General features: G+C 44.4%; 1 protein-coding gene across 3 annotated transcripts in view; it reads left to right on the top strand.

The window, feature by feature from the left end:
• Nucleotides 1-10,444, top strand: part of sox10 (SRY-box transcription factor 10) — a 19,206-nt gene extending 8,762 nt beyond the window's left edge. Inside the window, exons 1-4 of one of the 3 annotated variants that reach the window (XM_080510714.1) lie at nucleotides 4,400-4,519; nucleotides 6,711-7,561; nucleotides 9,007-9,275; nucleotides 9,429-10,444. In XM_080510714.1, coding sequence (XP_080366840.1) covers nucleotides 7,128-7,561; nucleotides 9,007-9,275; nucleotides 9,429-10,234 — 1,509 coding nt within the window. In that variant the 5' untranslated portion in view covers nucleotides 4,400-4,519; nucleotides 6,711-7,127 and the 3' untranslated portion in view covers nucleotides 10,235-10,444. Of the gene's footprint in view, nucleotides 1-4,399; nucleotides 4,520-6,710; nucleotides 7,562-8,982; nucleotides 9,276-9,428 lie in introns of those variants that run through there. The other 2 variants (XM_080510712.1, XM_080510713.1) reach the window with 2 other exon arrangements.
• Nucleotides 10,445-14,083: the final 3,639 nt, after the last annotated feature.

Below are 14,083 nucleotides of genomic sequence, written 5' to 3'. Positions count from 1 at the left end.
TATCTGCCACTGTTTTTTTTTTTGTCTCCTCCGATTATTCAATACTTGATTAAGTTGGGGTGATACTACTCAAGCTCTCAAAAAAAAGTCTGATACGATCAATTTCATTTAGTTTTATCTATATAGCACCAATTACAGCAACCTTATTTGACTAGTTTAATCGGATTGTATTCATCCTACTTCTATTCCTGCTTTTTCCATGTTGAGGAGTCGGACCATCGTCGCACTTTAGCAAGCAGTTCTGGTAGCTGGAAACATTTTAATGCATCGACAGGTTAAACATGAAATCTACAAATAGAAATACTCAGCTTTGATTCAAACTGGGTCAACTTGCTGTGAGGAAACAGTGCGAATCACTGTTCCAACCCTAGTTTAAGTTTTTAATTACAACCGATTGACATTTCAAGTTCCAAAACAATACAAGTTGGGGTTTTTTTGTTTGTTTGTTTTTTCTCAACAGTCACACAAAGTGGGTTCTTGAGCCATACGTGTATCTCCACCACCTCCACTTGTGTCGGTCTGTGTCACGACCTCGACCCTGTCCTTCCCTCGGGGCACCAGAATAAAAGGGAAATCCATCAATATCTCATTATTATGGCCTCTGTTCCCGAGAAGCTCAAGCTTGAGTTCCTCAAAAAAAAAAAGAAAAGAAAAGCATAAGACAGAGTTGATTACATTTGTAATGGCTTAATAACGGCACAGTTAGCGGTGCACCGGATCCTTCTACAAGCTTGACTGATCCACTTGGGGGGGGGGGGTTGATGCTGACACACCTGCCTGGTGCTGCACAGGTGCAGGAGGAGGAGGGAATGTGAGACTGAGAGGATCAGAGGGAGGTGGAGGGAGAAGGAGGCCATCTCCAGAGATATTAAACTGCTGTTAAATTTAAACCGCAACCCTGAGAATTCAATATATGTCCATAGTTCTTTACATTCATGGTGGTTAAAGTAAAAACGCCGTCTGTTACTGCCTTAAAAGTCCATCGCCACAGTCCTAAAATATATGCTTGAGTTCAATAGGTGACTTTTAATTCCCAGTAGGTGTGAATGAGAGTCATCGATCAACTTGTTGCACGTTTCATTTGTCTCTCTGCTCCGACACACTCGACTAAAATAAATGAGTTTTCATCAGCAGAGGTCTGATAATAAGTGTTTTATTTGAATCAGGTGTGTTGGAGGCGAAGAAAATGCAGAACTGAAGCACTGCATTGATGGTTGTTGACTCAGAGATTAAAAATAAAGAAAGGGGGAAAATACGTTCTATATTGTTGCGCAATCTCAACTGGAGTCCTAGTGGATGGTTTGGGCCCCCCCCCCCCCCCCCACCCACCCACCCAATGGTCACAGGACCGCATCCACAAGAGCTGTTTGTGTCTCCACATGAGCTCCACAAAAACATCTTCACACTGCATCATTTTCACATGATGGGAGGAGTCTGTTTCGTCTCCTCTTTCTCTCTCTCGTTGGCTTTCCGCAATTTACCTGCGTCTTTATTTTTGTGTGTTTTTGCACTGCGTAACGATTACAGGCTAAATCCATCACGGCAGAAATCTAACCATGTTACTTTACTTGATCACATAACGGAATGTTTCCTCAAAGTTTCTCTTATTTCATACCAGGGAAAAAAAAAAAGAAAACTCAATTGCTTTTAAAGGTTGCTGTCTAATACTGTGAACATTTACTGATTCACGTGTTTTTTGGAAGTATTTATTTGTTTATTTCTTTAAAAATAACATTAAAACTCAGATTTTAAGCTTTTTAAGGAACGCTGTTGAAGATATATATTTACATCTAATTGTATCTTGATTATTTCTAAAATGCTTGAGAGGGATACAAACATGATCAGGTTATTTTGTTGGTAAACTGTATAACATGTAGAATAAGAAATAGAGAAAATGCGTTAAAACTATTTAAAAATGCATTTCAGCAAATATGTTTTATAGCCTTGTTATTTTCAAAACGTATGACGCGCAGAAGCCAGACAGAAAAACAATATGAAAGTCTTTTTCATATAATTTCCTTCCTTATGTCCAAAGATTAAAAAAAGGATTTTAAAATACTCACAGGCCCTATTCTTCAACTAGAATAAAGTAGCTTTATATCACTGAATAAATAATTAAAGATAAGTCCGGAAAAATGACCAGAAAGTGTATTATTGTGCGCCAAAGTACAAATTTGTGCGCATTTGCGTCATCCAGCTGCCTTTTAAAAACACGTGCGTTTTAAATATAACTCTGTAAAAAAAAAAAAAAAAAAAACAAACAGGATGAGGCCTCTTCTCTTCAAAACCATCACTTCACAAACACACCACTCCACTCACGTCTCACCGGGGCCAGGCCGCAGGTCCGAGGCTGCACAGGCGGGTAGGAAATCCCCGGAGTGTCTCGCTGATGCTCCCCGGCTTCACGGCCCCGGGAGTCGGCCGATCCCTCACTGGCTCCCCGGTTGGTGTCGCTGCGCTCCTGGAGCTTTGTTTGTTTTTGTTTTTTTGTTTTTTTTTCTATATGTCCGAGTTTAAGCCCGGGACAAAGAGTGGCAGTAAAAAAGGAAGACACACGGCTTTTTATCTTATTTTCTTTTCTTTTTTCATAAGCACAAAACTGCTTTTTGTTCCCCCCCATTTTCTCCCAGTTAAGGGGGGAAGGGGGCGCTCGTTTTGATCACATGATTACAATTCACCTGGGATAAAAAAAAAAAAAAGAAAAAAAAAAGGAGGGGGTGAATCGGACACAGAGATGCACTCATGGTTGGGATTCCCTTATCACAGTCAACATTCATGGATAACGAAAAACGTGGTGAATTTGGGATGGAGGGCCGGTGTGTCGCATGGCGGGATACAAGGGGTCATTGTTGTGCGGAACAGCGCTCGTGTTTGTATCCGTGCGGCCCGCAATGTCCCTTCTCCTCTCTCCTTTCTGCACACCAGCACTGTTTGCTTTTAAACGCGCTGTCTCTCAGTCAGAGGCGCTGATGCAATTAGAAAAGTCGCACATGAGCTGTCTGATAACACACGACAGGGGGTAGATAGACGCACCTGCAGCCCGCTGCAGCATTAGAAAACCACGATATCTGGGACAATGTGCCACTTTGCGACTCATTTACACAATCATTTGTGATCATTCAAGATAATTGGATCGTTGGCTTTTTTTGTATATTCATAAAAAGTAAGATTCAGCGTGTGGCGTGATTTTACGCAATATTGTGCGTAAAAAGGTGAGGGTTTTTTTGCTTTTTTTTTTAAAGGATAAACGAATAGCTGCCTTGGCCTAAACAAGATTCAAGATTCAAAATTAACTTTATTCTAACTTCCCAGGCACAGAGAAGCGAGATTACGTTTATCTTCAGCTTTAGTGCGCAAAAAGCAGTTAAAAAAATTTTTTTTTACTTAGATTTAACAATAAACAAACAAACATTCTGAGACAGTCTAGGGCAGGTGTTTTGTTGTCAAGCTGCGGACATGGCGTAACTGGACCCACCCAACTGTTCTTATTATAGTTAAATGAAGGGACTTTGGTGTATAAATCTCGCAAATCTCAAAGAACTAAATCACATCTGAGACCCCCAAAGCAGGGAACTGGTTACGCCACTTGTGTTTGACGCACGCTGGTTTTCACCCCCATTTTCCCTCCCCTATTAAAAAAAAGGGCCCATAGCTTGATGCCTTCAAGCATGTTCTGAAATGTAAAATTAAACTGTCTGCTGGCCTGGACATTGTTTGCGTGAGAACACTATTTTCACCTGTCATAAAACAAGGCCACGCTAATAAGAAGCGACAGTAAATAAGAAAGTATTCAAAGGGCGACTCAAACGTGGGATTGGAGCAATGTTTTAGTTCCAAAAAAACAAATGTGTGCGCATGCAACAACCTGCACGACCTATTTGCGCAGAAATTACACAGATTGACGAGTTTCAATCCGAATTTACGCGTGAACGAAGGCGCGCGTCATGTGGAAGGAAAACGTGAATTGTATTTATATTTTACAAAGTCCTTTCAAATCCAGGTATGCTTGTTACTCCCATGTGAAAAAATGTTTGACCATATTTGAGAGAATTCATGTTTAAATTGTTGTAAATGCCGTGCGTAAAATTAGGCCAGCGAGCGCATAACTTGGCTGGCATAAATTAATTAATTAGCTTCGTCGACCCAGATGGACGAGAGAGAGAGAGAGAGAGAGAGAGAGAGAGAGAGAGAGAGAGAGAGAGAGAGAGAGAGAGAGAGAGAGAGAGAGAGAGAGAGAGAGAGAGAGAGAGAGAGAGAGAGAGAGAGAGAGATTCTAACCAATCAGGGACACCAGAGTCCAAGCTCGTACTGCTCCTTTAAGGCGTTACCCTGTAACTTTTTTATTTTTTTTTCTCTGCCTCATACAAGGAGCCCTTTAAGCCCTGGGACCTGCACACAGAGCAGGCATTCATTCTCGGGCGGCGCGAGCGAGGGGGCTGGGGAGCGAGCGTCACTTTGGAAACTCGGGAACTCACGGATTCTCGTGCTAAACCGGCGACCTCCTTTTCTCGTTACTGAAGTAAGACGCTTAGCATTTCCAACTCTTTCCTCTCTGCTGCTGCTGGCTGCTGCTCTGACCCCGGGGTTTCGTTACACTTTATGATTTCTTCTCGGGGCAGTCCACGAGACGAACCTCAGAATCAGAAATGTAATCTTTCCTCTAATAATTCTCTGCATTATATCAACTGTTTCGAGACTGTTGAGATGTCACGGTTGTGTTTCTGCGCTGCGCCAAGATTGTTCGTCCTGTCATAGTAACAGTGGCATTTGAGACGTTTACTGATTTGGTAATCCTGTTGCGACGAAATATTTTCATTGGGTTCAGTTATTCCATTCAAACTTTTGAAGAGTGGTGATCTGGAAAAAAAGAAGAAATATTCCTGTTGTCAGTGATTTTTCTGCACAAGTGCTCCTGTTTTAAACTCATTTTAACGGTTCCTCGGTTATATCCATGTATTCTGATACATCTGAATATTATCAAATTCTGATTATGAAACAATTAAACTAAACTAAAGTAAGTTCAAAGTAACTTTAATTACATAATTTTCTTAATCCAAAAAGGATTTTTAATCAAGTGGTTTAACCATATTTTCTACTGAATTGGAACTGGGTGAACTGTATGGATTATAAACCTAACTGACAAAACAAAACAGAAAAAAAACCAAACAAACAAACTTTCCAAGAAGCAATTAAGGCCAAGTTATTGGTAAGTCAGGCGGCGATAATGAGTCCACTTCACTGGAATTCATTGTGCTCATACGCGCAGGATAAGCGTGCCCAACACTACACACTAAAAACAAGCGCTATATCCGAACGGGATGTCGAAACTTCACATTATAAATGTTTTATTATCAGCGAAATCAAACGGCATTTGCTGCTACAGAGTGATAGAAACTCTAGTAAGGTCATTATTCGCTTGTGTGATCCAGCCTTAAAGCGGAATAAAGATATCATATACGCTATAAATAATCTTCTCAGTGATGAAAGAAAATATTTACACTTAAGTCAACTAATTTTCTATAGTTGCCCGTGTTTTTCCTTCAGGAGAATGAAACGAGTGTTCTGTAATACAAACATAGGCAGCGTGCGTAATTACGCATTTGGCTCGTTACGCACGACGTTTGCGAATTCAGGAGTCTCTGAAGCGAGATGACAGTTCGCGAAGTGGCCTTGCAGACCAGGTGGCACGCGCATATCCAAGTACCCCGGCTCGGACAGATGGTGAAGCTTCATCCACCCCTCTGATGGAAGGGAATACGACCCCTGACATCAACTCAGATGTTAATTAAAAGCTGGTTTTCGAGACTTGATTGTTAAGCGTCACACTAGCCTCAAGAAGTAATTTAATCTTCAATGCAATTTGTAAAGCGATAGATTTAGTTTGTTTGTTTGTTGTTGTTTTTGTTTAAATAAAGAGCAGTCAATCATCCTCTCAACACAATATTTAAACTCATTCAGACATGCTGTCGATCCAGTGCTCAAAAAGTGGAATAATTTTGATGATATCTTTTGTAAACTCTCGAGTTCTGTCATAATGTCACCAGACTTGGTCTTAATTTTCCTGCAACGTGACACTGAAGCAGAAAGTGAAACGACTGACTGTGCGCCGCTGCTGCTGCTGCACAGTTCACAGGAAGTTCGGTGATTTAAGACGCAAAGTTGGAAGCAGGGTGTTGATTTAATGGACTAACCGAGCCACGCGTTTTTGGGTTTAGTTTTTTTTTTTTTTTCTTGCTCCCTCGGTCCTCTTTGACAAACACGCTGTGTTTAATTCACACACGCGCGTGCAGCGGAGACTCGCGCACACGGAGGTTTATGTTTCCAGCGCCTGGTCGTGTTTATCCAAGAGCTGCAGAGTATAAATTCAAGGTCTGTGTGGCTGTGGCCTCGTATCATTCCGACACTTTCTCTCCGGGGATCCTGTAATAACTGCAAAACCTTCAACAGTAGCTTGTTTGGGGAGGGCGGGTGGAGGGGGTGGGGGTGGAGGGAAAGGCGCCATTGAAGAGTTGGACCTTTGCAAATTGCTTAAAGTATTCAAATGAGAGAGAAAAAAACCTAGTTTGATTATTGTGATGGAGGGACATGAATATGGATCTAAACTTGACCAATAGTTGAAAATGAATGAAAAATGAAATAAAAATGATTCCGCTTCCTGCCTTGAGATAAGTTTGCTCCTCATCCCTTTTTTTTTTTTTTTGCTGTTTCAGGTCCTCGCAGTTGGATTTCAACCGCGGGACAAACGGAGGAGAGAGAGAAGGGGAAGTCAGGAGGGAAGAGAGCGCGGGTGAGTTTGGCGCAGACAGTTGCGCTTTAGCAGGTAAGCTGGGGTCCAAGGTGCGCACTGAGCCGCCTATGATACCAACCATACGGATGGAAAGAACTTTAATGTGGAATCCTCACAGAGTTTTGCAACGGAGGCTGAGAGTAGAGACAGACTGGCAGTTTATATTATAACTTAGACGTGTAGGCCAGAGAGACAGATCAGACAGCTGCCAGCCGGCACTCCGTGCGTCACTCGAGGATTTGATTCAAGAACAAGGAGCGCAGCAGGTAGAGCACAGTTTTTACAGGAACAGGCCTTTTTTTCATCCTCCCGCGCGCCTGGAGGCTTGTTGTGAAGGAAGATGTCCAGAGAGGAGCAGAGCTTTTCAGAGGTCGAGCTCAGTCCCGGAATGTCGGACGACAGCCGCTCCATGTCACCGGGTCACTCCTCCGGTGCGGCCGGCGGCGGGGATTCCCCCCTCCACGGACCGCAGCAGCCGCAGCTGGCGGGCCTGGACGACGTGTCCGCGGGCTGCTCGTCCGTGAAATCCGACGACGAGGACGAGCGCTTCCCCGCGGGGATCCGCGAGGCGGTGAGCCAGGTGCTCAACTGCTACGACTGGACGCTGGTGCCCATGCCGGTGCGCGTGAACACCGGGAGCAAGAGCAAGCCCCACGTGAAGAGGCCCATGAACGCGTTCATGGTGTGGGCGCAGGCGGCGCGCAGGAAACTGGCCGACCAGCACCCGCACCTGCACAACGCAGAGCTCAGCAAGACCCTGGGGAAGCTCTGGAGGTGAGAAGGACTCTGCACAGCCTGCATTCTCCGAACAGCAGGGAGACTCTCATTATGCATGGTCACAATTTACTGCAAGGTTTCCAGTTCACAGGAATCTGAACATTTTACAGGGCAGCCCATCTAGGCGTGGTTGAAAAACAAAGCCAATACTCGCCTCCCCCCCAAAAAAGAAAAAGACATTTAATCTGCCGGGGTCACAGTGGGGGAAATATCCGGAAGTAATGTTATTCAGGAAGTAATTCTTTTGTAGTTTAAATGACATCATTAAAACTACTAAAGGCAAAAACAAACACGTAGTTCAATCTCACCCATTTTGGTTTTATTTTAACAATAACGCATCTGCCTACATTTGATTTATGAGTGAATTATCTTACAGATGTGCAAGAAGATGGACACAATCCTTATAACCTGTAACGGTGATGAAGAAAGCTTGTGCATGAAGGAAATCTTGAAAGAGAGTGCAGGAGCTCACCAAGTTTGTAGTTTTAAAGAGGACATTTCTGCCACACGAGGCTGATCACTGAGTCAGAGCTAGATTAATTATTGTTTTTTTTTTTAATTCCTGCAAATTGGATCCAGGTATTGCCTCTTAAAAACAGTATTTTCATCCCCAATAGGTTTAGATTTATTTTTCCCTGTTTTTAGGACTGCAGATGATGGATAACTCTGGTACATTTACATCTATTGTTAAGTAAAGCTTCTCATTTTTCGAAGTTGAACTATTATTTCACCATACAATTGACTGTTGGATAAATAATCTTTTAGTCCTTTTGAAACTGATTGTTCATTTGTTAATCTACCAGAGCATACACTTAAATCTTTCCTTTCTCATAGAGTTCCCCCCCCCCCACTTTTTGTGGTCAATTGGGTCAGAAGGGTTAAATTAATTAACCTCTTAAGGCTCAAATATTAATCAGATAAAGACTTGACCCTGGGCCTTGTCATTATCATGCAGAGAAACATGATGAGTCTGAGAGGAAGGTCAGGGGGTTCTCATGCCTCCCCTGCCAGCAGGAGAAATTGTAGGAGCTCAGTTCCACGTCTGCAGACAGGATGCAACTTTGGCCTGAGTTATTTCATTACTGTCCCACAGCTAAAGGCCCCTGGAAGACGTGAACTTGCAGCTGTGTGAATGCGCCAAATGACAAAGCTTTAACCTGCACAGGAATACAAACTAGATTAAAGATTGATACCGTTTCATTCATCGATTGACAAAGATTTGAAGACTTTTTTTTTAGGATTAATTTATCATTATCATGTTTGTTGACATGTAAAATGCAGTATTCCAACAATATATGGCCTAAATTGAACCTACTGTTGGCAACATCTTACAACAAAAACCTTTTGTGCCGCTAACTTTGATTGACCACTAACCTTTCTTCTCTTCTCCTCACTTTAAACAAACCAATCTACCACAGTCTTATTTCGTTCTTATTCCCAAGGCTTCTTAATGAAAGTGACAAGCGACCCTTCATTGAGGAGGCGGAGAGGCTGAGGAAACAGCACAAGAAAGATTATCCAGACTACAAATACCAGCCCCGTCGCCGCAAGAATGGCAAGATCGGTTCTGGGTCAGGCAGTGAGGCCGACGGCCATTTGGAGGGTGAGGTCAGCCACAGCCAGTCCCACTACAAGGGCCTCCACCTGGATGTGGTCCACAATGGGGGGGCCGGGTCCCCTCTGGCAGATGGGCATCACCCTCATGCTGCAGGTGGGCTGCAGGCTCCCTCCCAATACCTCACAGACACTGTTTGATTGTTTAATCTGTGTGGCTTCTCCTGGACAGGGTGACACATACTAAGGTAAAGGTTTTTTGGAACTCCAGAGCAGAAGGAGCTTTAACTGGATTTCTGTGCCTCCACAGGTCAGAGCCACAGTCCCCCTACACCTCCCACCACTCCCAAGACCGAGCCTCAGTCCGGGAAGACGGGGGACAGCAAGAGGGACGGCGCTGGAAACGTGGGCCCTCGTGGCGCCATGGGGCCCGATGGAAACTCAGGCGCTCCGGGGTCTGGGAAACCTCACATTGACTTTGGTAACGTGGACATTGGTGAGATGAGCCACGAGGTGATGGCCAACATGGAACCTTTCGACGTCAATGAGTTTGACCAGTACCTCCCCCCCAACGGGCACCCAGGCGTTGGACAGAGCGCCGGAGCGGGAGGAGCCGCGGTCGCTTCGCCGGCCTCGCCGTACACCTACGGCATCTCTTCAGCTCTGGCGGCGGCCAGCGGACACTCGGCGGCCTGGCTCTCCAAGCAGCAGCAGCAGCAGCAGCAGCAGCAGCAGCAACATCACAGCTCCACCCTGGGCCCAGACCCGTCCAAGGCTCAGATCAAGAGTGAGGCTCCGGGAGCCGGGGGTCATTTTGCAGAGGCCGCCTCAGCAAGTTCCCACGTCACCTACGCTCCCCTCAGCCTCCCGCACTACAGCTCCGCCTTCCCCTCGCTGGCCTCGAGGGCTCAGTTCGCCGAGTACGCCGACCACCAGGCCTCGGGGTCGTACTACGCCCACTCCAGCCATGCCTCGGGGTTGTACTCCGCCTTTTCCTACATGGGACCCTCGCAGAGACCCCTGTACACTGCCATCACCGACCCCGGCAGTGTGTCGCAGTCGCACAGCCCCACGCACTGGGAGCAGCCCGTCTACACGACACTGTCGCGGCCATGACAGATAACAAGACCAGAGGGCCCCGGTGCAGGTCCAGCCCAGACGTCAGACCGAAGGAGCGGCAGAAGCAGCAGCAGCGATGGCAGAGTTGGTGGTGAAAGCGGTCTGGTCTGGGGGGGGTGGGCCGACACTGGTGGAGTCGGCTGGGGAGGCAGGAGGGGAGACGCCCCGTGCTGCTCTTGCCCCGATGCACAAATGCTGTCGCCGCCCAAGGAGGACCTTGGAGGCTGGTGGTTCTGAAGAGCAGTTGATTACTGAGGGGGGGGGGGGGGTGGGGGGTGGGGGGTGCGACACACGACACAGTGTGGTCGTCCGACGGGTGACGCGATTCACATAAAAAGAATAAAAAAACATCCACCCTACACCACGACACGGCCTCGAACTCTCCAAACCACTGGCAGTTTTTTCGTGAGTGGCCAGTTTGGTGACTTCATGAGCGTCAAAGGAGGCGAACTGTCGTCTGGCGGCCTTTTCCCCACAAGCCCAGCGAGGAGGGGCAACGTGAACGATGGACACGGCTTGTTTTGTGAAGGAGGAAGCCAAATTCAGGCGATATGAAAACGCTAATGCCTCGAGAGAAGGTGTGCCAAACTATCCGCTGGCCTTTATCTTCTCAGGCAAGATTGACCTTTTATCAAACGGACGTTGAAGTTCAGATGAATGTCTCCGTGACAAAACACATTCAGAGCCACAATTGTTCCTATTTATTTCACTGTACGATGCTGTGTTGACTCAAAATGTCTTTGTACACATAATGAACAGGCCTGGAACAAAATGCCATACAACCATGCTGAGATTTTGCAGTGAAATGTATATTCAGTCTTAAAAAAAAAAGAGACTTTTATCAGGATAGACGATGCAGCGTACTTGAAGATACAGTTGTACCTTGACTGATGCATGAAGATATAAAATTGTTGATGAAATGACCAAAGTTTTGACACCAAAACTTTCCTTTTTATTTACAAGAAGCAGATCGAACAGTTGTTTCTCCCAACGTGACACTCAAAACTACCTTATATTTTGTAGCTGAGTTCGTCTCTTTGTCACTGTGATGTGTTTTTTTCCCCCCTCCTCCACACAAGTAATGAATGACTTTTAAATGTTTGTGTCAAAAAAAACTACTTTTGCTTTCTTTCACAACGGCACTGATGATTGTGATGATTTTCATTTGTTTTTAACAGCTAACGGTCACAAGAAAGCCAATACGTATACTCAGATAATCCATTTCTTTTTACCAACAAAGATCACAGTGTCTCATTGGACAAGACAAAGTAGAAATGTTCTTCTTTCTTTCTTTTTTTTTAACTTGTAATATTTTCGGTTATACTCTCCATTTTAATCTCCACTGAAAAGTCTGCAGCACTGCCTTTGCTTCTCTGTAATTCAAGACGTGTACATAGAACAGCATTCAATAAGAAGATTTGTTTGATTCTTGTTGTGCTGGAGACAAGTCACAATGTGGAAGATGCCAACAACGGAAAATCAGCGACGCCTTAACTTCAATAATAAAGTGTGCCTTATTCTTATTAATACGTGTCACTAACACATTGAACAAAAGCTACAAACTGAAGTTTATGTTTTGTTCGTGTCATTTTAAATCTATCAATTAACCCTTTTTATGTGACTATTGCTTCATGACTAATTTTGTTTCCTGTTTTGAGTATACTGCAAGCTATTTTAAGTGTCTTGATCTCCATGTACTAAGCCAGAAAATACAACAAAAAACAAGTAGAATATGTAATGTTTATTGTGCCTAGACACAGATTTGAACCATTTGCCTTGGTTTCTTGCTCAATCTAAGCCTAAAGTAAGTGCTTATTTAACCGTTTACCTCCAGCTTGTGGCGCGTCCTCACAGCTGTGTGCAAAAATACAAGTGTCATTTTTTTTTTTGTTTTTTGCGATTGCTTTTTTTTTTCCATCTCTTATTTATATTTGTTTGACGTTTGTATGCACTGATGTTTCTCTCCGTCAAGAAGTAGAGTCTGACTGCTACTGCCATATTAGTATTTTTGAGTTTTACATTCCCGTATTGCCTCCAGCGGAACACGAGAACACGACTTCGAAGTGACAGCGGGAGCAAAAAAAGCCCGAGCATGTGATGGATGACTAATGGCCTTTTTATTCTCACTTTGACAATAAAGCTATACTTTTTCTGCTTGAACACAAGTCTGCCTCTCGAACGCTTCCTTCAACAAAACTCATAGGTAACACATATAAACGAACACAAACCCGTGCCAGTGGTTCCGGGGGCGTCCGTTCTCCTGCTGCTGTTCTTCATCTGCAGTTTCAGAGGTGAGCTGAGACTCAGTGATGCTGATATTTGTGTGCAGGTGTCGTCAATGAGACTGATGCAAAACATGACAACAGGTCCACCTCCGTGTTCTGCAAATGCAAAAGTCTAGATTAGACGCGTATTTCAGGTTCCTCATAATGGGCATGTATGCATGTGTACGTTTTTTTTTCTTCCTGTGCATGTTTGTGGGTTAAGCCTGACTCCTAATTCCCTCTCTTTAATCGGCTGTGTGATACTTTGGGAAAGACAAAGAGGGCCATTGAAGGGGGGTGGAGGTGGAGGGGTGGGGTGGGGGGGGGGGGGGGGGGGTTGAAACAGGGCAATGAGGGAGCCTTACCCATAACTGCCCGGCCTGTAGCTTCATGAGAATACAAAGGGACTCTTACTCTCCGCAGTGCACAGAGACCCTGAAGCCCTCCCCACCCCCTTCTCATACCCCACACTCGCCCCATCCATGAGAGAGAGAAAAGAAAAGAGATGTACGATTCAACGTTAACATATATAGCAAAGATACAGAAATAAATGACACGTTGTAATGCAGTCTACCTGATAAGCAGGTATGCATTATTTCCACAACGAAACTCCCGACAATCATGCAAACAACTGACTGGAGCTCGAGTGTCTCAACACCGCCCCCTACCGTACAACGGAGGAATGACTAACATTTGAATCAGTGGCACTTTAAGAGGGATGATTCTGTTTCGCGCTGGGCGCATGTCATTAATCTTGATCTAGTTCGGTTGTCCAGGGAGTAAGGTTAAAGGTGTCGGACTGCAAGTAAGACTGTATGTACATTACCTCATGCTTGACACAATAAACTACATTAGTGTTTATGATTCATTAATAATAAACGAGCTTTGCTTTTTGCAAAATCATTAACGCAAATCCACAGAATGACAGATCACCACTTTCAATCAGGTGATTTGTACTTTAATGTCGCTCACCTGGGAGAGAACGGTTTTCATCTTCTTCTTTAGATCAGCTGATCTGATTCAGCAGGATCGTGGCCGACTTATTTTTGAACTTTGTTTTTACTAACAAGCAGTATCTTTGATGCAGTCATGTTCTTATTTGTACTCAAAACAACTTGGTGAACATCTGTACACATTCGTAGACAAATCAGAGTATCTGAGAAGCATTCTGCATAGGAGAGTCAACATATTTGATAAAGGATGAGATGTTTTTTTACGGTAGGTCACTCACAGGTTTCAGTAATTGCATGTGAGGGGGGTTTTTATGATTCCACGTAGATTTTGAGCAATATTGCTTTCTGAGTATTTGTTTCAGGTTGTATGAGTCCAACAATAGTTGGCTCACAGTGAGAAGGTAACTGGTTTGAGCTTTCTGTGCTGAGTTTACATATTTTCTGACTCCAGTAACCTGTCCAGGATGTAAACTTCCTTCACCCATGGCCAGCTGGGCCCGGCCTGGAGTATTTAAACAGGAGCTCTGAGTCTCCACCTGTGTCTACGAGACAAATTATATTTAAAGTTATTTCAAAACTTGTAGGACGGTGAACAAACGTCGGGTGCTGTGAGGACAACGTGGACGACG

The sequence above is a fragment of the Blennius ocellaris genome, assembly GCF_963422515.1.
Source record: "Blennius ocellaris genome assembly, chromosome: 16".
In the NCBI taxonomy this organism is placed as follows: domain Eukaryota; kingdom Metazoa; phylum Chordata; class Actinopteri; order Blenniiformes; family Blenniidae; genus Blennius; species Blennius ocellaris.
This window is presented reverse-complemented; position numbering and strand designations above follow the sequence as displayed.